We start from the raw sequence: 25026 nt of genomic DNA on the forward strand, positions 1-25026 counted from the left end.
GAGGGTGGTGGCCAGGGACGGGGAAGCGGGGTGGGGAGTTTCAGCCTAATGGGGACAGAGTTTCAGTTTTGCAAGATGAGCAGCACTCTGGGGACGGGCGGTGGTGACGGCGGCGCAACAGTGTGAAGGTGCTTAGTGCTGCTGAACTGTGCGCTTGAAAGTAGTTAGAGGGGCACGGGGTTGGGGGGTCGTGCAGTCGGTTCAGTGTCTGACCCTTGGTTTCAGCTCAGGTTGTGATCTCGGGGTTGTGAGATTGAGCCCCACATCGGGCTCCCAGCTCAGCGCAGAGACTGAGATTCTCTCTCCTTCTCCCTCTCCCGCTCATGCTCTCTCTCTCAAATAAATAAATCTTAAAAAAAAAAAATAGAATGATAAACTTTGTGTATTTTACCACTATTAGGAAGAAAAACAGCCAGAACTAAAATCTCTATTGGGCTTTAGCTGTCCTTGGGTCAGGGGGCCCGATGAGTGGGCGGCATGGGAAACTGCCCAGCTCTGGAGGGGACACGTCTGGCCCGCTGACCAGGTCTCACGGAGACCAAGGGCTGGCACCCAGGGGCCTCCGAGCATGTTCCAGGTGCATTCTTTTCAGGGGAAGCTGAACCTCGGAATGGGGCCAGGACTAGTCCAGAGTGATGGGAGTTTTGCAGTTGGATCTAGGAATCCACTTTCTCTGCTGGTTGGCTCTCTGTCTGCCCTTCCTCAGCCCCTGCGGGGAGCAAGCCATGAAGTCTTAGATGGCTCCTTCCATTGGCATGGAGGCTCTTTCTGCTCCTAGGGGAAATGTGGGGTTCAGTTCCTGTGAACCTCTGGTCACAGCATGTTTGTCAACTGTCAATACAGAACCTTATCTGTGTGTTTCTGTTTAAAGACACCTCATTTAATAGATATCGTTGATCCTTTAACACTGAGCTCCCGGCCAGCAGCGCTGTGTCTCGTGCCTGAGGGAAGCTTATCTAACCCATGTGTCCTCTCCTTGGGCCACATCTCAGCCTTCCCGTGCTTGGGGACACCACACAGCACGTCAGCACCAGGCTGAACAGTGACATCACTGGGTAAAAGCACAAAATGCAAGAAACGTGCTGCTAAACCGACGTGACAAAGCTGCCCCCACACAGCGCGAGAGCGGAGGCCGGAAAGCAGGGCATTGCCTCATTCGAGCTCAGCTGGGAGCACGCGTGTTGCGTGACTCAGAAATTTCTGCCACTCTGCACGTGCCGCGAATGACCGAGAAAGCACCCTGAGTACTGATTCGGGGGCTCCAGGTAAATCACTGCGAGTAAGACAATCTGCAAATAATGAGGACCGACGCTCGGCCATGCCTCTCTCCCTGCCAGGCCCGGCCAGAGCCCGACTCCTCTTCCTTGCACGCCAGGGGCCAGGCCAAGCACCCAGGCTTCCCGCCGGGTCTCCCCACCGGCCTCCGGACGCTCCCGGCCCCTCGAAGCCCCCCAAGTGGCAGCTGGAGGGTCCCTTGAAAACACAGATCTGACCTTGGCTCTTCTGCTCAAAACCGCCCGCGAGCTTCTTGCCTCAGAGTAAGGGCCGCCGGGCGCCCTCCCGCCCTCCCCTCTGCCTCTCCAGCGGCGGCCCCCGGAGCAGTGCTCAGCGCGCTCGCACGTCCTCTTCCCGCCTCGTCGCCGCCCTGGCCCCGCTCCCAGGACGCCACCTGCTGCGGGGCCGCAGAGGATCGCGCCCCTCCCGTCCGCCCCGTGCCCGGGCCGCCGCACTTACTCTTCTTGAGGAACTTCTTCCGGCGGCCGGCCAGGCTGAGCTGGTAGCCGCCGTCGCAGGCACACGCGTCGCCGCCGCCCGGCGCGTGGTACTTGGGCACCAGGTTGGAGAGCGCCCTGCCCCCGAGGCGCGCGGGGCCCTTGCACTTGTGCAGCTTCAGCTTCCCCGACGTGTCCTCCACGCACTGCCACTTCTGCAAGACACAGCCGGGCCCTCAGGCTCCGGGGGCTCGGCGCCACCGTCCCCATCCAGCCCGGACACGGCCCCCTCCGCCCGGCACTCGCTGGGTGGGACACAGGCTCGCGGGAGTCCCGGCGCCGCCGGCTGCTCAGCGACCGAGGGACGGACGCACGTCTGCGGGGGGGGGGGGGAGGGGAGGAGCCCCAAAGGGTCCGTGGGGGGCAGGGCTCACGGCACCGAGGGGTGGCAGGGTCAGCAGGGCCATGACTGTGTCCTGCCCGTGGCTGACTGTTGGGACTGGGGTCCTCAGGGCTGTAGTTGGGGGGCTAGAGACTGATGCCTCCCCAGTGGGTCCGGGCCCCAACCCCCACCTCCAGGGCTCTTTTCCTCTGGGATTCACAACGTGCTCTGATGCCTGCCCCTGGGCCGCCCCGGGACTGCCCAACCCCCAGTCTGGGCGGTGCCCGAGAGGGGCCAGCGGGGGATCTGAACAATCTAGGGGGGACAAAGGCCCCTGGCCCAGCAGCTCCCTCCTGGTAGCACGGATCGGAAATCAGCACCACTGGTGGGATCTCCCCAGCACGCAGCCCTGGGAGGGCAGGGCTTTCTGCTGCGGACATGCAGGGCCATCGCTCCAGGGCCGGGAACCGCGCTCGGCAACTAAGGGAGCAGCGAAACCCAAAGTTCTTGTCCAGAGACACAGACGGGCTTCTTCCCAGACGAGACATCCTCCACACACGGGGAGGAGGGTCTGGGGGCTTATGAACAAACAGGGGTGGTGGCACGGCCATGGGGATGCGCCGCTCCTATTTCTGAGTCCCGTGGTAAGACGGAACTGCCCGCATGGACCCCGTGAGAGAGCCACCCAACCCGCGCCTGGGCCTCGGAAGCCACCGGCTGTCAGTGAGGAGCGGGACAGGAAGGCCTGGCTTTATTTGTACTTACGGGTGCGGGCCCGAGTTACCCTGGGGGAGCGTGCGGACTGAGGCAGGGACAAACGGCCATCACCCCTTGGGCCGGGCCACGCTGCCTGCTTCCCTGCCGCCCCCCAGAGCCCATCTCGGGAAAGCCAGGTGCAGACTCTTCCTGCTGTCTCTAAATACTATGTGGTTGTAATCTTAACACTTCTCTTGAAATCAGCTCCCTTTTTAAAAACCTTCTTTATTTAAAAAGGCAGCTTCCGGGCGCTGGGTGGCTCAGTTGGTTAAGCGACTGCCTTCGGCTCAGGTCATGATCCTGGAGTCCCGGGATCGAGTCCCACATCGGGCTCCCGGCTCAGCGGGGAGTCTGCTTCTCCCTCGGACCCTCTCCCCTCTCGTGCTGTTTCTCTCTCTCTCTCTCTCTCAAAATAAATAAATAAATAAATAAAATAAAATAAAATAAAAAGGCAGCTTCTTATTTCTCCTCTAACTGGAAAGCCAGCACGAAGAGGCTCCTGTAAAGTGAATTCAAGGGAACTAACAGAGTATCCGAGGCTATGAACAGGTGCGGAGTCCGGAAAGGGGGCTGAGTGGGGGCTACCCACGAGCTGAAGCCCCACTCGCCCCACAGGGCACTTCTCCTCCGACAGGATCATGATCGAAAGGGAGCTGAGGAAGGAGTCGCTTTCTGAGCGTCACCTGGTGTCACCCGGGGGTGCCACACTCAGCAAACACCACACCTCAGAGGCCCCGGGCCGGCTGGCTCTGTGGACTGAGGGTTGAGGGGCAGCCCCGGGGAGGGGACAGCTCCGGGGCAGGGAGGGAGAACAGGAGCCCCCGGGGCAGCGGCCACACTTCCTCACCTGTCCCAGCTGCTCGCATGCCGTCTGGTACTCTGCACGCTGACACAGGTCTTTCACGCGCTGGTATTTGGGCAGGAAGTTCTCCTCCTGAGCATCCACCTTGTCATTGTCCCTCTTGTGGAGCAGTTTGCTGTGGGGCAGGGAGTGGGACACGCGGCTGGCCTCTAGGCTCTGCAGGAGTGTGCACCTGCTTATGAGGCGGCCCCTGCGCGGCCTGGGCACTGTCACCATGTAGGACGCGGGTCCCGCCCGGCCACATCCTCTGATTGTTAAGAGGCTTAAGAAGTGAGAATTTTATAAGAAACCTCCCAAAAGGCATGAGTTGGCAATAAATTAGGAAACATTTAAGGCATTGTGGAGGCAGGAAAACATGTCTGAAGGGACATGTGGTCTCCAGATGCAAGGTCTGTATCAACCACAGCAACAGTGAGAGGGCTTCCTTTGTGTCCAGGGGGCTGTGGACACAAATCTGAGGGATTCCCTTTTGGGAGGGACCACAGCGGCTGTCTCCCTCCTGCCCCCGCCAGTGAGATCCTCATCACCACAGGTACAGGTGGGGCTGCCAGGAGCTTCCTGGGGTGGGCAAGTCGGAGGGGGGCCCTCCAGTCCCTGGCACTTACCCTCTCTCCACCAGGAAGGAGTCCCGCCAGACCCTCATCTTCTTTTTCAGGTGAAACCTGGAAAAGCAGCACACTTCCACCTTCTCATCAATGTGGGGGCCTCACGCATCCCACCCATTCTCCAAGAAGCAGGGATGGTGCCTTGGTTCACAATCAGCACAGACCAGGGGCTGCTGGGAGGGGGGGAATGGGCCTGGCAGCACGGTGCAGGGAAGGCTTGGATGCTCCCACCCCTCATGGAGCAGAGCTGCAGCTTCCCCAGAGATGGGGATCTGAAGGCCCACAGGGAGGAAATGGCCTGGGTCAAAGTTTTGGGGGGATTTCCTTCTTTGATCCTTTGCAGTTGGACTTGTGTAATCTGACTGTGCATTTCAGACAGTTTCACTCTACTGGTGCTTCCCAGATAGGGGCTCAGGCTGCTGGAAGAAGCCTCCATCCTGCACCCGACTCCGAGGGGCCCCGGCTCCCAAGCCAGCACGCTTGCTGCCCCACATGTGCCGTTTTACAGCCGTACAGCTCAGGGAACCTCATAGTCAAAAGGGAGGAGGCTCTGTGGAGGTGGTCCCCCTAAAGGGGGAACCTCTGAGCTGCAGGATGGGCAATTGCGCAGGAGGCTGTAACAGCACTTTGGGGCGGTGAACCCGGTGGGCAGTCCCAGTACTGGCCACCAGATGTCGCTGCTGCCATGCCTGTCCCCCGCCAGACTCCGCTCACCTTCCCACCTGCCTAGTTTTTCACATCACCGTTCCCCTTCCTGCTTCCAGGACACCTAGAAATATGGGCCCATCACAGCAGCCGGCGTTAAAGCCTTAGAGCGCCGTGATTAGGCGTGCAGCCTCCGGCCTAGAGTCTGAATGCCCAGAGTCGGCTCCACGCTGGTGAGAGACGTCCAGCAAGTCGCTCGACCTCTCTGGGAGTCAGTTTTCACATTGGTAAGATGGGATCCTGGTAATGGCTTCCCCACCGGGTTACTGTGACGATCAACATGGTAAATCCTCTGCAAAGTACTCAGAACAAGGAAGTGCCTAATTAGCGTTCTCTGCTGCTGTTGTTATTACTCTCAGTTTTACACAGTGTTAGCCCTGAGAGGGTCCTCAACTGGTCACCCTGGCCGTAATCCAGGTGGGAGGGTAGAATCTCGGAGAACATCCTTCTTTCCCAGGGCAGGTAAGGAGTCGGGATCGGGGACCCTAGAGCGCCGGCTCCGGACTCTTGGAGACACACCCCCTCTCAGACCCACATGAGGAGGCCATGAGCTCATGCACTTTGGGGAGCCGGGCACCCCTTCACCCCCAGCGCCAGCCCTGCTCTCCCGCTCACCGATTCACTGGTCGTTCCGTATCCAGCAGCTTGAGGATGGACTTCCCATCCATATCCGAGGGGATGTCCAGACCAGCAATGTCCAGGATGGTGGGGGCCAGGTCGATGTTGAGGACGATGTGGGGATTCCTGAGGGAGGTGGGGAGAAAAGACTCAGCCACCCGGGCAGTGGTGCCCCAGCCTCGCTGGGGAGAAAGGGTGGCTGGAGGGTTGGAGGTCGCCAGGGACTCACGCTCAGAAGGTGGGGAAGCTGTGCTCTTGTCACTCTCCTGCACCCCAGCCCTCAAGGCTCCCTTCTGCAGCCTCAGTTCGGCGGAGCCCCCCGCCCTCCCCACCCCTCACCTTCTGTGCACTCCACACATACCACTGGGGGCCGGGATTAACAGGCCTCTACTTGGCTGCTGCTTCTACCAGGGATGCCCTCCCTGTCTCCCACCACCCGAACACAGGACACCCCCCTTCAAGAGCCACTCTAGACCCTGGACCTGCCCCCATACCTGTCTCTGAACCTCTGACGCAAACGCTGGTCCCTGGCTGTTCTTGGCCAGGCTGGTGTCTGGCCTCAGGGCCTTTGCCCTCGCTCTTCCCTCTGCTGGAATGTTCTTCCTCCAGACGCCAGAGGAGCACTCTCCCCCACCCCCTTAGTTCTTCGCTCAACAATTACCAAGGACGCCCAAGGGTGACAGACTCTGAGGGACCCCATGATCCCCTCCCCTCCAGGGTGGGCCAAACCAACAGGGTCTGGCGAAGGTGATGAGATGTCACGCGGTGGTTATGTTATGTGCTGTACAGCTTCATCTTACCGGCTGGGTCTTTGTCTACTTTCTCCCCTGGTCGGCTCCGAGGAAGCGAGCCGCCCCATATCATCACCCCCACCCCCCCGCGAGGGTGTGTGGTGAATATTCTAGGAGGCAGGCTGTGTGACTTCAGGTCCCCTGCTTGCACGCGAACAGCCCCAGCCCTGCTGAGTCCCGCTTGCAGCTGAAGCAGAGGACCGAGCTAAGCGGGGCCCCGACTTCTGAGCTGCGGAAACCGTGAGATACCACCCGTGTGGTGTTTTCACTTGCTCAGTTTGGAACGATTTGTTATGCAGCATAGATTGCTATCACAAGACCCTTCCTGAGGACCCCTCCTCCTGCCCCTGCCCCTGCCCTGAGGCCTCATCGCCCTCATTTACTACATATTTTAGTCATACACCTGGCTTACCGTCTGTTACCTACTTAGAATCTAATTGGAAGGCAGACACTTCCGTCTGTCTTGTTTTCACTTCCTAGCACTTTTACACTTAGAATACACAGTAGGTGCTCAATAAGTGTTAGCTTATTTATTTATCTCCACCACACATCTGTCATTTCTCTTGTCTCCTGTTTCTGCCTGGTGGTGTTCCCAGTGTGGTGGTAAGGGACTCGACGGATGTGCCCAATGCAGGGGTTGGCCCCCGTTGAATGCATGATGGCCATGTGGGCACACTCTCCACCAAGGCGGCTTGGTGTCCCCCACCCCATTCCCTGGGTTGAGGGGCAGGGCCTGGGTCCTAGGGTTTCAGTTGTCTTTGACCCCCTCTTCTCCCCAGCCCAGCAGCTTGCGAACACGGGACCGGTAGCCAGGGGTGCTGGGAGGGGCACACGGGGTGGGGCTGCACTGTGGAGGGGCTTGAAGGCATGACAACCTAATCTGTCAGGCGGAGGGAGCTGGAGAAGACTGCTGGGGGAGCAGGCGCCAAGTGGAAGGTTGGCAACCAGCAGCTGAGCTGGCTTGAGAGCGTCCGGCAGTCCTGCTCTCTAGGACTAGATGGGTGGACAGGATTGCTTTTCTCACCCAGCATCCACACTCTGCTTGGTGGGAACAGCGCCCTGCTTCACTCAGATTCCACCGCCTGATGGATGTGGTCTGCTCACTCTAGGTTTTCTATCACCCTGGCTACAGAGATTGGTGCGGGGCTGGACACGTGACCCAAGTCAGGCTGGTGAGTATCAGCCTCAAGGCTTCTGTTCAAACCACTGTTTGGTTTCCTAAACTGGATGGCTCCAAGTCATGGTGAGTCTACCACCATGAGAGAAAAGCCTGCCTGAGAATGAAGCCAATTCAGAGGAAGTTGGGCTGAGAGACAGAAAATGAAAGCTTCCTGATGTTATTGTGTGACTGCCGGATCCAGCCATGCCTGAAGCCAATTAGCCTTGGACTTTCCAGTTGCCTTAGTTCCTATATTCCTTTTATCTTTGTTTTTTTTTGGCGGGGGGAGAAGGGGGCCTTATCTGGCTTCTGCTTACAACCAAAGTCATCCTAGCCTTCAGCCCCAAGCCTGACATTAGCCCTTTCTTTCTTTTGTCCATGTGGGGTGTGGTTTTGGGTCTTATGAACCAGATCAGAGACTCTGAGGCTGACCAACCCATGATGTCAGGGCCTGTAGAGTCTTTAGTGGGTCAAATTCCTTCGATTTACAGTGGTGGCTCAAGGTTTCAGAGAGGCAGGAGTAGAGGCTGCCTGGCTTAAAGCCCTGACATACCATATGACCTCAGGCAACCTAACTTCTCTGTGCCTCAGTAAACAGGGTCATGGTAGCATCTACCCCACAGGGTTGTTGGGATGCTCACACGACTTATGTGGCTGTAAAGGGCTCAGACCCAGGCTGAAGAAAAAGCTAGATAAGCACGCCTATTATCATAGCTCTCCTTCCATGGGGACCCTGAGATCCAAGGACGGGGAGGGATTTGTTGAGATCGGCAGGCAGAGAGCGGTCAGCCCAGCCCTGAACCCAAACAACCCGCCTTCTGGAATCGTCACCAAGCATTCTTTCCAGGGGATGGAAGTCAGGCCAAGTAAGTGTCTTAATAGAGATTTATCTGTATTTCAACGAACCATTTGAGTTGGTCTCTGTAATACGCGGTTGATCTGAGGAAGCCACTGCTGTGCTCACTTGCCTTTCCAGCCCCTCCCTGCCCCACGTGTGGCATTTCTGCTGCCAGAACGTGGCGGCTCAAAGGTTAGCCCATGGCGAATGCTGGCCGAGGGCCAGCATGGTCCTGGAGGAAGGATGGGAGGGAGACTGTTTCCCTCTGTGCGGTGGCCTGAGATGGCCCAGCTGACCTTGGCAGACAGGGTTCCTCCCCGCCAGCCACCCCAAGGATCACCCGGGCCAGGCAGAAATCAAGGCGGCCTTCCCACGTGCTGGCAGTGGCGCGCGTATGGCCCAGCTCCCCGATTCGCTGGCATGCTGCCCCACAAATAATCTATTTTCACAGGTGCTAACGGCCCCTGGACTCTCCTTCCCCAGCAGAGGGCTATAAAATGTGCCAGCACCCACCCTGGGTGACATAATCAGTGCTTCCCTGGGCACCGAGGCTCACCTGCCCAAATCACACGCTGCCCAAGGGAGTGGCTTTGGGGCCAGTGGAGCCCGGAGGCCTCCCTGGAAACGCGGGGCCCGGGGTGGGGTGGGGGTGGTGCCGCACTTACAGCGAGCCGGCCTCCACGTTGGGGCCCCTCACGTAGAACGGGACCCTGATGTCAAACTCGTAGGGCATGGACTTGCCCTTCACCAGGCCGAACTGGCCGATGTGGTAGCCGTGGTCGGCCGTGTACACGATGTAGGTGTTGTCCAGCTCGCCGGTCTCAACCAGCATGTTGTAGAGCTGAAACGTGGGTGAGGCGGTGAGGGTGCGGGGCAGGGCTGCGGGCACCGTGCGCCCTCCGGCGCGTCCCTCCCCGGCTCCGGGGCTTTGCTGCGCCTCACTGCTGGGGGGGACTGACGCATTTGTAACTGCAGTGACTGCGGCCTCCCACCTCCCGTCGCTTCCTGCCCCCCGTTCCTCGCAGAGCGTCTCCCCTTCTGTCTCTCGGGCATGTCTGTGGATTAGAGTGGGGGGTTCCACGAGGGCGGGAGCTTTTGTCACTGTTCTCTGCTGCATTCCCGTGACACTAGCACTCTGCCAATGCTGCTGAATGGATGAATGAATGAATGAACGAATGAGTGAATGAATGAGCGGATGAAGGTGGACTGTGGCCTGCGGCAGGTGTTGGTGATCTACGACAGTGCTGTCCAACAGAACCTTCCGTGGTGCTGGCGAGGTCAGTGCCTGTGCCGTCTGAGATGGTGGCCGCCGGCCGCAGGTGGCCACTGAGCACCTGCACGTGGCTAGTGTGACCATGACACTGAATTTTAAGCTGCATCGATTTTTAATTAAATTTATTTATTTTTTAAGATTTGAGAGAGAGAGAGAGAGAGAGAAAACGAGGGCTGGGGGGAAGAGGGAGAAGCAGACTCCCCACCCACCGAGCAAGGAGACCACCGCGGGGCTTGATCCCAGGACCCGGAGATCATGATCTGAGCCAAAGGAGCCACCCAGGCACCCTGTGGATTTTAATTAAATTTAAATAGCCATATAGCCATGGAGTGACTGGTAGCTCAGTCGGTTAAGGGTCAGACTCTTGATCTCGGGGTCATGAGTTCAAGCCCCGTGTTGGGCTCTAGGCTGGGCGTGGAGGCTTCTTAAAAAAAATTTAAATAGCCGTGGATAAATAAAAAAGTTATATATCCATACGATGGAATATTATTCAGCCATAAAAAGAAAGATGTGCGCTACCACATGGATGAATCTCGAAAACGTGATGCTGAGTGAAAGAAGCCAGACACAAAAGACCACATGTCGTGTGATTCCACTTCTAGGAAGTGTCCAGAAGATGCAAGTCCACAGAGACACAAAGCCAGTTAGCGGCTGCCTGAGGACAAAGGGTGAAGCAGTCCGGGGGTGATGGCTGAGGGCCGTGGGGCTCCTGTCTGGGGTAATGAGCATGGTCTAAAGTTGACTGTGATCACACAGCTCTGCGATATATTAAAACCACTGGGCTCTACGCTTGCGTGAATAATATAGTATGTGGATTATATCTCAATAAAGCTGCTAAAAAATGTACCAAATGGAACAGGCCTAGCACATAAGTGTCACGAAGGCAGAGGCTTTGTCGGGACTGCTCACGGCCATTTCCCTGGGGCTGTCACACCGCTGACTCATTCTGCCCCCATTTCCCTTCCCCTGCAACTGATGGCACTCGGGGACCGGGTGAGGGCGGGGAGGGCTGCGAGCGGCGGGGGTGGCCTACCGTCTCCATGGAGTCGTCCACAGACATGAGGGTCTGCAGACGCTTCCGTTGCAGCATGTTGGTGAACTCCATGTGGATGGGCTTCATGGGCCCTGTGTAGCGCATGATCCAGTGCTTGTCGGGGTTGGGCGCGTAGTTGTAGCTCGGCGTGCTGCGGGCAAACACGCACCCAGGTCAGGCCAGGTGTGGCTCTACCCCTAGCCCCCAGGTCCCCAGCCCTCCAAATCCCCAGCCCTGCAGGTCTGCAGCCCCCCAGGCCTTCAGCTCCCCAAATCCCCAGGCCCCTGTGCCTCGGGGGGAGCAGCCTCCTGCACCGCGTGAGTGCCCATCTGGGGAAGCCGCGGTGGTGCATCAGGGGTCTGCTAAGCCTTACGTCAGCATTTCTCCAGTGCGTGTGGGAGGACCGGGGGTCACCCAGCCTTAAGTGACCCGGAGCCGCACAGTGAGAACATCAGTCCCTCCTGGCTCAGCTCTGCCAGCCAGCCCACAGCATCAGGCCCCAGTCTCAGTCTGGTGGGAGTCCCCTAACACCTCCCTGGAATTTGCTCTGCTCTCTTTCTGAAGAAGGGGACAGGCTCAAGTCCAGAGCCTCCAGTAGGCACAGCCCCCCACTCAAATTTCCTAGCCTTGCTTTGATTTTTCAGTTACCTCGGGCAAGGGAGGGTTATTGTGGTTAAAGCAGGACTACAGAGCTTCCTTTTGCAATAGATTTTGGTTAAAAAAAAAAAAGGGACGTTGGCTAAAAAATCAGGTCAGTAATAGTCATGGTTGCATGGCCGAAAACGTGAGGATGGTGCCCGAATGTACGTTTGTCACAATTACTCTTCCCGTTTCTTCTCATCTCCCAGTTACTGAAGAGGAAACAGAGGGGACCTGCCCACAGTCTCACGGAGCAGGCGGTGCAGGCGGGGGGTGACTTCTGCCGTGGGGTCTGCCGTGATGACTCACCATACTGAACGAATCACCAGAACCTCTGATTTCTTCAGAGCACTGACCACATGCCATGTACTGGGCGCAGCTCGGAGGGTTCACCTCTTACCATCTCATTACCACTCACCGCCCTGGGAGCAGGTGCTATGTTTCCTGCCCCAGGGAACACACCGAGGCCCAGCAAGGGGACTAACTTGCCAAAGGAGAGCTGGGCTTTGAACTCTAGGAGTCGATATGGTTGCCCACTGCCACCGTAACATAATCACCTCCCTGACACGCGGGCCTGTCTGGAGACCATCCCGTCCGTACGTGTTTGGCCACCACTTTGGCCAAGACACTCCTGCTGGAGGATGGAGCAGCTGAAACACGCAGGTTAATGTGGTTCATGGTTTTGGAAGTTTCCAGGTGATTCTAGTCATCTAGTGCTCTGTCCCAAACCAGGAGCACCTCTGGTGTCTCCTCAGCTCGCGCCAGGCCCTGGGATCTGAGCTCCAGCACACCCCACCAACGTGCGGGGTATCCTGGGTGGGGTACACCGCTGATAGGGAACACCCTATTCACCCCACAAAATGTGGCATCCCTCGCGCTGGTCTGGTTCCCCTCAGATCTGACCCCTTCCCAGTCAAAGCTGAAAATAAAGGTTGTGTTTCCACTGCCTGAAGACAAAAGGCTTCTCAAAATGGCTATGAAGGGGGCAAGGGGTGGCGAGCAGGGAGTGAGGGCAGGTGAACAGGCCTTGCAGAGAGGGCAGAAAGATCCCTAATGCCTCACCTGCCCCACCAGGACCTCTGCAGCCTCTTGGATATCAGAGTATCAGAATGTCTGGGGGAGAGGTGACGATGCTGCAGCTTTGGGCAGCCTGACAGTTATGGAGACCGTTGCTATGTAGCATGGGGGTGAATCACAAGCCTTGAGATTCCTTCTGGACTTTGCTTTGAGTCCCTGGCTGGTCTCCTGCTGCTAAATCCAGCCCGGCCTCCCTGGCCTCCTTTGATTAAGAGCAGAGGCCTGGCTCTCCTGTGGGCCGGCTTAGGGCCTGACCCTCCGTGTAGAACATTCCTAGGAACAAATCCACCCCCCCCCCCAAATGAGGAACTGGAAGGGGACTGCTGGGGGCAGGGGCTGTGCAGACACGCCCTCAGAGCTGTTTGGTGGTATGGGAAAACTGTTCCTGGAGGCCCAAGGGGCCGGATTCCAGGATGCAATTTTGAGCAATTATCCCTGAATCTATTGGATTCTATTAGGCTGGTGTCTGCCCTCAAGAACAGTGAGGGGTGAGTTTGTCAGGAGTCTGCAGTGGAAGGATTTCCAAAAACCCTTTCTCAGAGACCTCTTTTGGAGCAGGATCTCAGAGCCGGAGGGTGCAGGGCCTGGGGACCTTCTCAGACCAGTGCCAGCTTGCTGGTCACCTGCAGGAGGCCAGGCTCCTCCAGGGTCCCATTTTCACAAGAACCCAGCTGCTTGCTGAACAAAGAGGGGAAAGCCTCACCTCCTCAAGAATCTGAGGAATGTATGATGTGTTCACAACAGGGCCTGAAGGCAAGCATCCCCTCCCCTCTGCTGGGGGCAGCAGTGGGGGTGGGGGTGGGGAAGAAGGACGTGCCCTCCAGCCCCTCACTGTGCAGCTGGAGCCCCCAGGAGGGGGCGAGGGCCCTGACACCCACTGCCTCCAGGCTGTCAGTGCGGCCTGGCTCCCATGGGTTATGAGAGGCCCATGAGCCCACAGTCGGACGCCACACCTCAAAGGGAGCTCTGGGGGCTGGTGGGGGTTGGGGTGTCTCTCTGTGTGTGTCTTTGTATCTTCTGTGTGTGCATGTCTGCGTGTGTGTGTGTGTGTGTGTGTCTGGGTATCTACGTGTGTATCTATTTGTATTTTCATGTATGTTTGTACATTTGTGTGTGCACGTGTTTAGGTGTGTCTGCGTGTGTCTGTTTGCATCCTTGTGTGTGTGCACAGGTGTGTGGGGCGGGGAGCAGGATGGGGTCCCGGGCAGGTGGAGTGGGGACGATGCTGCATCAGGCAGCATCCGGGAGAGCCCACGGGGCCCACATTAAGAACGGGACACCAGGCTTGACTGGGTGGCAGTCTGACAGGAGCCTCCAGATCGAAAGATCTGGAACTCTGACCCACCAGCAGGGCCCTGCCCCCTCCTCACCCCCCTTGACTGTCATAATTAAATATCCCAGCTGCAGAAGTTTCTGGTTTTTGGTTTTGTTTTGGAAATGATTATACCCCAGAGATAGGAAAGCCTTCCAAACACACCCCTAATAAGGCAACGGGGGTTCTCTGGGTAAGTAATAGCAGGCGTTACTCATGTTCAATTTCTATAATTTTCATTTCAAAGGGAAAATAAATGAGCAGGCAATGTCAAACAATCTCACGAAACTGCTGCTGGGGAGGAGGGATGCCAGCACCTCTTTTAAAGGAGAAGCCGCGGAAGCGAAGCCCACCTGCCCCCCCCCCCCCCCCCCCCCCCCCCGGTGGCTTCCCAGGTGGGACTGAGCTGCGCACCCGCCTCCTCCCGCCACAGGGAGCCATGGGGGGCGGGCAGCTGGTGTCCCCGGCGGAGGAGCGGGCCCGCAAGTCAGGTGTGCAGAGAGGCCGGGCTGCCGGCTGGGGAGCGAGGGGGTTGCCGCGGCCCCTGGAGCGCGGCTCACCATCTGTCCACTCTCCTCCCCGAAGACCAGGGGATTGGGAGGTGAGCACACGGCCCCATCCTCTCGGAGCCACTCTGGGCACTGTCAGAAAGTAATTACAGCCGGGGGATGAGGAGGAGGGCAACGCAGTCTGATTATAATGACGATTAAACACCCGGGATATTCAGGCAGATTCCAAACTGCCCAGTCCTTGTCGCTCCAATGTCACAGCAAGGGCCGCTGTGTATCACTGCTGCGTGGGAGGTGGCTGGAGGCAGGGAGAAAGAGAACTTTCCAGAGAGATTTACTAGTCAGCTGGAGGGAGGAGGACGGGAGGGGTGGGCAGAGAGATGGCAGGTGTGGCTGGGGGCAGGATCGGAGTCTGGCTCTGCGGCTTCCCGGCCACAAGTTACCTCGCCTCTCTGTGCCTCGGTCTCCTCATCTGTGGAATGGGAACGCCAGGTGTGGTAGGCAGCCTCCACGACAGCTCTCGATGGCCCCCCCTTCCTGGCATTCACACCCTGTGTTGCCCCTCCCACACTGGCAGCACTGCTTGGTGCGACCAAGAGAACATGGCACAGGGATGGTGTGTCACTTTTAAAGATTATGTCACAAAAGACTCCAGCTTCCATCTTAACCTCTCTCTGTCTACCCCAGGCCCCCCAGTCCATTCCTCCATCTTCGATCACTTGCTCTGGAGGAAGCCAGCTGTCTGGCATGCGGTGAGGACACGCAAACAACCCTCCGAAGAGGCTGGCTGGTCGAGGAGCCGCCCTGTGAGCCCCGGGCTGGCCGCAGGTGGCTGTAGCCCCGGCCGACACCTGGATTAGAACCTTAGGAGACCCTGCGCTAGAACCTTCCAGACAGGCCACTCCCAGGTGCCTGACTCACACACACTGTGACCTAATACACGTTTGTTTTTAGCTGCTCAATGTCAGGGTAATTTGTTATGCAGGAATGGATAAATAATACCTTGAGGGTTGTTGTGAATATTCAGGGATTTGGTGCAATGTAAGGTCTCAGCACGGAGCCTGCCACATGGTCAACAGCTCAGGAAAGGCTGCTTAATATATTCACAGTCTGATGAAGCTACCGACCACTTCTCAAAATGATTTAAAATGCATCAAATAAAAAACACAGGATCACAAAGGAAACCCATTACGCCACACTGCACGCCCAGGCCTCCGGTGGGGAGGACAAAGGTCCCAATTTAACAACACTTGCTGCCTGCTTTGGCCCATAAGCCAGCCTGGCTGGATTTGCATCCGGTGTCCCCACAGGTGGGCAATGCGTTCCTGGGTCCTTTGTACCAGGAGGATTTGAGACAAGGCACAGCTCCGTCGCCGTCATACCACTACCATCCATAGCGCAACCCTCCCGCCTGCACAGCACGCAGCGGCCCCGCGGGCAGGGTGCCGAAGCTTACATGTGCTGGGACGCGTTGGGGAAGAGGCGTGAGTACTGGGGGGCAGAGTCCTCAGGGCCGTGGGGGGCCGCGTGGCTGATGACCATCAGGACGGGCCGGTGTGGGTACATCTTCTTGGACGTGCGGAAGAAGCTCACGCTGTCATTGGTGATGAGGTCTGTCAGGTAGTCCTGGGGTGTGGGGAGAGACGGGAGAACTTGTGAGGAGCCGGGGCACTGCAGTGACCCAGACAAGCCCTGCCCCCTGGGGCCGATTGTCCAGAGGCAAGAAAGACAATCAATGAGCAAGGAAATGGTGTCTCGGGCTGGTGGGGAGCCACGGAGAGGGCTGCTGCTCTCTATAAGAAACCTATCCTCACTGCTTGATTGTGGAACGACATGCCTACGTGGCTGTGATTAAACATGTTTTTTAAAAAGCCACCAGGAACATCCCTAACGCAATGATATAGCATCCAGAAAGAACAAACGCGAGCCACCCGGATCAACATGGACAGACCTTACCGGCCTGGCCCTGGGTGAGAAAAGCAGGTTGTGGAAGGACATGCACGAAGCAACGCCACTTGTATACAGGCGAAAACCACACGAAACATACTGTTTGAGATATCTGCATATGCGATAGTAGAATGCAGGCATCCATGCATTAGCAGGGGGCTGGTTTCCTCCCGGGGAGGGGGTGCGGCAGGCTAGGAAAAGGGCCCGGGAGTGTGACCCGGGGGCTCCTACGGTCCGTGATATTGCATGTCCAGAAACATGTGTGCTGTGATGACCGGGTCTGCCTCTCCAGGATGCCAGGAGGGTTGCAAGTGCTTGGAGGTGAAAACCCCTTGACACGGTGCCCTGCGCATAGCCAGCTCTTGAGAAGTCGGCTAACGTTGGCTGTCTTGGTGGTGTGGCAGGTTTTCTGCATACCTGAGGGCACCTGCCCTCCTGGGTCCTCCTCAAAGCCACTCTGACGCCAGTTAAGGCTCTGCCGACCTCCGCTGGCTGCAGCATCTGGCATGCTGCACACCGCCCCCCCCCCCAACCCCAGTCGTCCATGTGGATCGAAGGGGACACTGCCCTGACTCCAGGGGTGGGTGGTGAGCCCCAGGCTGGCCCACGAGGACACACCATCTCTCTGGCCACAGGACGTGAGCATCCGGGCATCAGAGTGAGGGATAAGGGGACCTGGGCCAGGGTGGTGGTGGCATTGTCCAGTCATGGCTGGGAGCAGATTCACTAGACAGGATGTGTCCATTGGCTGCATGTGGGGGAAGGGGGGGAAGTCTCCTCCCCCCCGACCCCCCTGCCCCACCTCACACCCTGCCACCTGGTTTCTGGTCTGAGGGAAGCGTACAGAGAGGGGGCTTCCAGGAGAAAGAAAATGTTGGGCGAAGGCAGGAATGCTAAGTGCTGGACAAGCTGAGCTGGGTGCTGGGGTCAGCCAGGAAGGAATCAGGGATGTGGGCTGTTAACAGGAAGGGTAAGACAGGGGAGGCTAAAAAAATGAATTTTCTAGAACCTGGAGATCAGCTGATAGATTATGAGGAACTCTCCTCTCTGCCCCCCTTCAGCCCTGCTCCAGGCCCATTCCCGCTCTCCTAGGTGAGGGGCTAGGCTTCCCTGGATGCCCTCCCGGCCGCGCCTGTGCAGGTGGGTGGTGATGCCAGCTTCTAGGGACTTTGCTCCTAGCTGGAGCTTAGCAGCCACAGCAGCCTCCCCCTTCTCCATGGTGACCTCCGACTGACTTTGATCAGTAAACCAAGAGGAACCCAGTGCCTCCCTGGAGATTGCTACCCTGTGGCTCTGGGCAAAAGCGTCCGTTTCCCCCAACTGGTCATTTAGCCGAGGAAGCCTGTGGGCTGTGGGGCATGCTCCTGGGGACCTCGGCTACAGGACAGGCTGGCCCGTCTCAAGCCCTGCCTCGTTCTCCAGGCTTGGCTTTCGCCGCTGCTTCTCATTTATGTGCTCACTTAACAAATACTTGTTGGGTGCCTGTTCCCAGGGTGCCAGGCTTCCTGTTAAGGGCTTGGGATGTGGTCACAGGTCCCCGTCCCCATGGTGATCACAGTCCTATGCTGGTTGTGGAAAAGCATTCTCATTAGCAGAGAGAAGGCAGGGGACCTGGGAGGGGCAGGAGGTTTTCACTCGCTTAGGATTACTTCTGGCTGCTGGGGGTGGGGGACAGAGACTGTAAGGACAAGAAGGGGGACCACAGATGGCCTGATGGCAAGTTCCTCTTCTTGCCTGGGCCTGGGTGCCTGGAGAAACGTGTCCCGTGGGTGTCCCCTGGGAGATCCTCACACTTCCGCCCCATGGAAGCCTGTGGTTCTACCTCTTGTCTGAACTTGGGTGAGATAAGCCAGCTCACCCCAAATTTCTCAGAGCATCCCCCAAAACTGGAGTCTACTGGCTTCCAGGACTAAATTTTCTGCTTGGGAAGCACACATGAGCTGCTTTAGGGCTGTGCCTTGAGAACGATGGCTTTGCTTCTGAGACCGGGTTTGAGGGCAGGGATGGGGGGCAGGGCAGGGAGGTTGCCCCCGCCCCCCCCCCCCCAGGGGGCAGCCCTCAAGCCCACCTCTTGATAGTCTCTTCACTTGGCAAGTCAAACTGTAACAGGGTTTCTTATTCTGAGCCACTGGCTCCCTGGGCAGCAGGTCTAACCTTTATTCTAAATCACAGTGCTGATCCCACCCCCGCGGAAGCTTCTACAGCAGTTTGTGTTCAAAAGAGATTCACATCCCTTTAAGGAGCAGTCGTATTTCATGAAGCTGAGGGCTCTGGAGTCAGAAACTCTGGGTTCACTCCCCAGCTTTATCACCTGCTATCTGTGGGCCAACCACTCACCTTTCTGCACCTCAGTTTCTGCATCTAAAAAATGGGCCCAATAAGAGTCCCTTCTTCAGATGGTGGCGTGAGCATTTGACAAATGAATAAAGCACTCAGCAAGGAGCCTGGCACTGAGAAAACCCACAATGAACATTGGCTCTGATTACCGTCATATGTTTGCTCAACTGACCTTCACAGCAACTCTGAGAAGTGGACTTCGTGCCCATTTGACAGATAGGGAAACTGAGGTCACAGAACAAGCCATGCACTCAGAGCGAGACCTCAAGCCTTTGTATTTTTTGTCTGCTCCATCGCTTTTCCCTCACAAACAAAATTCTTAACGAGCATATGGTAGTTTACATTAAGCATCAACAAACCTTTTCTGTAAAGGGTCAGCTAGGAAATGTGCGAGGCTTAGCAGGCCAGATGTCTCAGTTGCAACTACTGCTCACTGTCACTGTAGCAGGAACAGCCACCGTGTAAATGAATGGGCATGTCTGCCTCCAGGAGAACTAGAGGCCTGCTGAATTGTAAATTTCATGTCATTTTCACTTGTCATGGAAGCTGCTCTTTTGATTTTTTTCAACAAGTTAAAACTGTAAAAACCACTCTGAGCTCAAAGGTTAGACAAAAACACTTGGCAGGCAGGACTTGGCCCATGGGCCCTCGTTCAGAGAATGGATTTGGAAGCCAGATGGCCTGGGTTTGAATCCTAAGCTTTACCACTTACTAAAGGAGTGTGGCTTCGTTCCTTAGCCTCTCTATGCCTCAGTTTCCTTACGTGCTGGTTTTGAAGAGTAATAGCATATACGGTGTAGACTATGGTGAGAAATGCATGGGTTAATTCTGTATCATGTAGAAAGATTTCAACAGATCTGCTGCATGTTATGTCTAAGTGAGCGCTACTTATTATTCCTCAAGAATCACACGCCTGTGCTTTCCACGTGAAGATGAAAACCGTACAAACAAATCTGGTTCCCTTTCATCACTCCTCACCCCTGCTTCTGATCTTGGCCCCTCTTGTCCCTCACCAGGAAGTACTTTTTCAGATGTGTTGTTACACGTGTTCTAGTATTGCTTTATGCATCTTTTTTTACACTGATCAGATCATACTGTGCATATTCATTTAATCATTCAACAAACACAGCGGTGAATACAACGAACCCACACGCCTGCCTTCAAAGGCCTTGTATTCTAATGCAAGGAGACAGACATAAAGTGAACCAGTGCTCTACACAGGTGTGGTGCATCGGTGGTGATCAGCTGCGGGGGGGCGGGGAGGTGAGTGGGGGGGCGCCCCTTGATACACGGTGGTCTAGGAAGGTGACATCTGAGCAGGGGCCTGGAGGACCTCTCTCTGCAGCCTGCTCTTGCCTTCAGCCCTTTGTCCAAAGCCTTTTTGATGTAGAGCCATCACACAGACCCTCCTAGTCTTTTTCTAGAATCCTCCAGGGTAGGGTTCCTTCGTGGTCACTTAATCACTTCCTGCATTGGTGGCCTTCATTGATTTCTTTCAATAACAAACAAAGCTGCAAGCAACAGCCGAGCCAGTTCCCCTCCTGCCTACGAAGAGGCTTCTCCAGAACACAGAAGCACAAATGCCGGATCAAAGGGTCCCGTTCAAGTTTACAGAGACCGCCACCCCTCAGGGCCTTCCCACCACCTGGGCCCCGTCTACTCCCCACCTGGAGGCCTCTTCTGCGATCTGACCCCCTCATTCCTAGCCCCCTCCTGCCGCCAGTCTCACCTTCCCCCACCTCCTCCCTGGCCATCAGCGCGTGCGCGCTATCATTCCTCTCTCGCCATTGCTGCCTCTCGGTCCACTTTGCCATCAGGACCCTTTCCAGGGCATCTGGCCTTGGGAATAGTGACTCAGGACAGAGTCCTCAAAGGGCCTTTTGAAGGAACTAGGGAAGGACCGTCACTTCTTCCCCAGCTGGGCCTCCTGCTGAAGCCACCGAGGCCAGCAATGAACCCTGGTAGAGGCATCTCACCCCTCGGGCTGCTGGAGCACGGGCTCGCCGGCTCTGCCCCCACTGGGACGCCCAGCTCACTCTGGCCCCCACTCCCTGCTGCCCGCCTCGGGTCTCAACCCTGGACCTGCGCCAGCTCGGACTCCGAAGGGACCCCCATCCCCCTGTCCCCAGGCCTCCGCTAACAGGGGGCCCAGGAATCCCTCCACGGGGCTGCTCTCATTCACAGGGGAGCTGTGTCTGTGGCAGGAGACAGGGTGAAAGAACAGCCACTGTGTGTCCCGTCCTCAGCCCCAAAGGGACTCCGAGTGTCCCTGGGTAACTTGATTACAGGGCCGCTCTGAGACCAAGCATGGGCATGGTGAGGAATTTTAATGAGGACGGAGTGGATTTCTCTAGGTTTTGGAGGATCTTCCCGTGTTGAGTCTGGGAGGAGAGAAGCAGCGTGTTTAGCCCCAAGACACTACAATTTGTATTTCCAGCTTAGAAATACCCCCACCAGGACTTTGGAATTAATTCACCTGGGAGGGGATGGAGGCCTGCTCTGTGCAAAGTGAGACACAGAGCGAGGGGAGACGGTGCTGCCCAGGTGATGTCACATGTGGTTTCTGCCACCGGAGCCTAAACTGATCAGACTCAGTGAGGAGACACATCAGTGGTGATCCCCTATCAAAGGTAGGAGGGATCCCCAGATGTGCTGGTGTTCCCCAGAGGGGAGTGGGAGAGGGTGTTTTTAGGCCATTGAGCATCTGCTCAGCTTTCTTCCGTGGAAACTCTCCATTTTCACATGGGCTCTATTCTCAGCTGATGTTCCAGGGTCTCAAGGGCGGGGCTCCGGCTGCTCCTAATCTCTGGTTCAGGAGCGGAGCATGTGACTACAGGCCACTGAAACCTGGCCTCCCTCCCTGGCCACACTGATTGGTTCAGGGGCAGACATGATGGCTGGATCAGGGTGACTGATCCAGAGCCAATGAGATGCAATGAGTCTTGCTGGGAATCCTGGGAAGGAGTCCCCCTCACTTGCAGCTGGGCAGGAAGGTGAGAGGCTGGAGGGACGGCCATATTGCTACCGGGGCAGGGAAAGGGGGAGGGGGAGGGAGAGGAAGGGAAGGGGAAAGACGGGGAGGACAGGGAGGGAGGGGGAGAGACTGTAAATGGCACTGAAGAGAAGAAAACAGCTTAGAGGAGAAACCACCACCTAAAGATTTTGTTTGAGCCCCTGGATCCAGCAATGTCTGATGCCATACTGCTGGACCAGTTAAATCGGCTGCTAGGTTTCCTTTTCAGATGAGCCATTTTGAGCTGAGTTTCTGTTCCCAGGCAATTGAGAGAGGCCAGTCTGATGGAAGAGAAGCTGGATAAGACCTGGATAAGTTCAGGGCGGGAGAGCACTAGTGAAAATTTGGAGATGGTTGTAATAACCAACAAGGCTGGTCTGGTTGAACTGGCTCATACTGGGGATGCTGAAATAGGAGATGGGGCTGGTGTGTGTGTGTGTGTGCGCGCGTGTGTGCGCGCGCGCACATTATTATATATGCAGGGGCGTGCCCATTTTCCAGATTTGGGAATTGAGCACCTTAGGAGTAGGGAGGATGACCAAGGGCACATCATGTATCGAGGTGGGGCTCTGAACCCCAGTCCTCTGCCTCCAAGGGAGAAACTCACTGCACAGTCCCTGGAGGGCAGTGGGCAGAAGAACAGCATAGTGCGTTGTGAAGGCCACACACCCATGGGTCAGGTCTGGCCCTGAGGCAAACTTGATTCATGCAGGATGTTAGAAAAGTCTGAATTAGCTGCCAATATTTAAAAATCAGGCTTGTAGCTTCTGCTGAAATGTCAGAAAACCTGGCCATCTTGGGCCCACATTTCTACATGGGACTGACATGCCTGATCTGAGTTGGCTGCCCCCCTCTTAGACAGATACATTCCCCATAGTCCCCACCACTCTCTACTGTTCCCCCTCGCCCAGCTCGCTACCCTGTGTGTGTGACTGCCTGTCCCCTGGTGACTTCTGCCTGGGGGGGGACCTAGTGTAGTGATTCAGAGAGAGATGAACTAGGGAGGGGAGCCCCGAGGAATCATCAACACTAACCCAGAGAGCCCTGCTTGTGACAGTCAGCCAGGGCTGGTGGCAGTGACAGTGGGGAAGGGAGAGAGAACGGAAGAACGTTGTGGGGGAAAGAATGGATCAAGAAAGCTGCAGGGGGATGCAAGAGCTGGCTTTGAAGATTTAGTTGGGACAGGGATATTTGCTAGTCTCCAGATTTTTTTTAATGGAAAGTTTAGATGAGAGAGACATCACTGTTGGTCTCCCATCCTCCCCCCCCCCCCATTTAAGCCAAGAATCAGCACACTATAGCCCTCAGGCCAAACCAGGCCCATTGCCTGTTTTTATAAATAAAGTTTTATTGGAACGAGCCGTGCTTATCTGTGTACACATCACCTATGGCGGCTTTTACACTACAATGGCGACTTAAGTAGTTGCAGCAGAGACTGTACGGCTTGTAATTGTAAAATATTTAGTATATGGCCCTCTACAGAGAAAGTTTGTTGCCCTGATCTGAACTACTACGTATCGAGTATTACTGTATAGAAGGGGCTCTTCTGATGCTCTATGTGTATTAACTTACCTGATCCTCAAAAACCTTTCTGATAACACCACAATGAAACTCCACTATACCCCAGTACCAGAGAATACTAAAAAAAGACAGTACCGGTGTTGATGAGGAAAGTGGAGGAACCGGAACACTTACAACATTCCTGGCTGGGGCTGTCAACTGGTTCAACCACGGAACCTATCCTGTGCCCCAGAGGTTCTCCTCGCAGGTGTGTAACCAAAAGAAAGGAGTACCTATGTCTCCCCAAAGCCATGTGTAAGGATGTTCATGGTAGCCTCATTCATAAGAGGCCCCCACTGGAGACAACCAAAATGTCCATCAGGGGTTGAGTGGATTCACACCTGCATTCTACACAACATCGCTACGCAGCACGAGGGGACCGCGCGGCTGATGATGTGGAGGCACAGGGAGGACTGGCGCAGGCGTTAGGCTAAGTGAAAAAAGTCCCGACCCAAAAGAGCCCATACAACGGGATTCCACTGACGTGAGGTTCTAGAACAGGCAACACCAATCTGTGGTGATGGAAGTTGGAATCGAGGTTACCTCAGGGGTGGAAGTTCTGACTGGAAAGGTGTACAAGGGAGCCTTGTGGGGGCTAGAAATGCTTCATATCTTGACCGGGGTGGCCCACCCATACGAGAGAATTCCGAGCCTTCCACGTCAGATCTGTGCACTCTGTCTCATATCAGACAAATTAGTAGGACTAGAAAAACTACGACATGGGCAACAAACACATACATTGAGGTACACTCATACAGCGGAATGCCACACAACGAGAGTGAAGGACCTACCCCCCCACGTGACAGCATGGATGGGTCTCAACGTGGTGTGAAGCCAAAGGAGCTGGACGCAGACTGAGGGTGTCACGCTGCGTGGCTGAGCTCTCGCCGTCCCTGTGGGAGGGCGGTTGGGGGGGGGGAGTTATGTGAGGGGGGCTTTGGGGGCTGGCGGTGATAGTCTGCTTCTTGACCTACCATGTGCCGGTGACATGTGCCTGTTGGGTTGGTGAACACTCATTGAACCAGACTGGACTGTCCGTACGCACACTTCCTGTAAGAATACTCTGCTCCAGCATCCTGTGACCAATACTCTCAGACACAGACTATTATTTGAGAGACGGACACATGGAGCAGCAGAGGTGCATGTAGGCTGCTTGAGGTCGCTCATTTAAGTAAGCGTCACCGTCGGTAAGCCAGGTAGTTAAGCTCCCGTGTCGCGCCCCTAACTGTCCCCCGGCCAGGGACAGGCAGGACTTACCTTGGAGTAGTCAAAGCCGTGCTTCTCCTTCACCCCGTTCCGACAGAGCGTGTAGTTATAAAAACGGGAATTTTTAAGGAGGCCGACCCACTCCTTCCAGCCAGGCGGCACATAGGAGCCATTGTATTCATTAAGATACTTCCCGAAGAAAGCTGGAAAGGGGAGAAGGATCAGGAGGCCACGTGAGAAAGCACAGAGCAAAAGTCTCCTCTGTCCCCTGATCACCGAGACCGCTGTGTCCCCAAGGCGTGAAAACAGCGCTACCCTCTGAGCCTCCTCCTCAAATGTTTTTATGTGCATAAGATAAAATATATAGGATTACAGAGCAAATAAGTTATTTTGAAATAGTCATCTTATTTTGAAATAGAGTTATCTAAATATTAAAAGAATTGCATGTCCTCTTACAAAAGATATTACCTTGCAAAGAATAATGGTTTCAAAGTAGTGATAAGTGAAAATATTTTATTTTGTGATACCTGTCACCACTGCCGTGGAATCTTATCATATCAGTGATTCCTACCGATGACAAAATTATAGATTCTCTTGTGCTATGGTTCATGGCCTACCTTCCTAACGGAAGCCAATGCTAAGTGATGGTGTAGGTTCGTAAAAATAAGAACGCGATTCTTTCCCGTTACAGC

At 55.9% G+C, this 25026-nt stretch overlaps 1 protein-coding gene across 1 annotated transcript in view; it reads right to left on the reverse strand.

Moving 5' to 3' along the window:
• Positions 1 to 25026, reverse strand: part of SULF2 (sulfatase 2) — an 84449-nt gene that overhangs the window by 9948 nt on the left and 49475 nt on the right. Inside the window, exons 4-11 of the mRNA XM_035729033.1 lie at positions 24386 to 24537; positions 15728 to 15897; positions 10735 to 10885; positions 9094 to 9269; positions 5638 to 5766; positions 4318 to 4374; positions 3698 to 3827; positions 1735 to 1927 (exon numbers count right to left, since the gene is read on the reverse strand). Of these exons, the coding sequence (XP_035584926.1) occupies positions 1735 to 1927; positions 3698 to 3827; positions 4318 to 4374; positions 5638 to 5766; positions 9094 to 9269; positions 10735 to 10885; positions 15728 to 15897; positions 24386 to 24537 (1158 nt within the window). The remainder of the gene's footprint in view (positions 1 to 1734; positions 1928 to 3697; positions 3828 to 4317; positions 4375 to 5637; positions 5767 to 9093; positions 9270 to 10734; positions 10886 to 15727; positions 15898 to 24385; positions 24538 to 25026) is intronic.

Source organism: Zalophus californianus, chromosome 8 (assembly GCF_009762305.2).
Source record: "Zalophus californianus isolate mZalCal1 chromosome 8, mZalCal1.pri.v2, whole genome shotgun sequence".
In the NCBI taxonomy this organism is placed as follows: Eukaryota; Metazoa; Chordata; class Mammalia; order Carnivora; family Otariidae; genus Zalophus; species Zalophus californianus.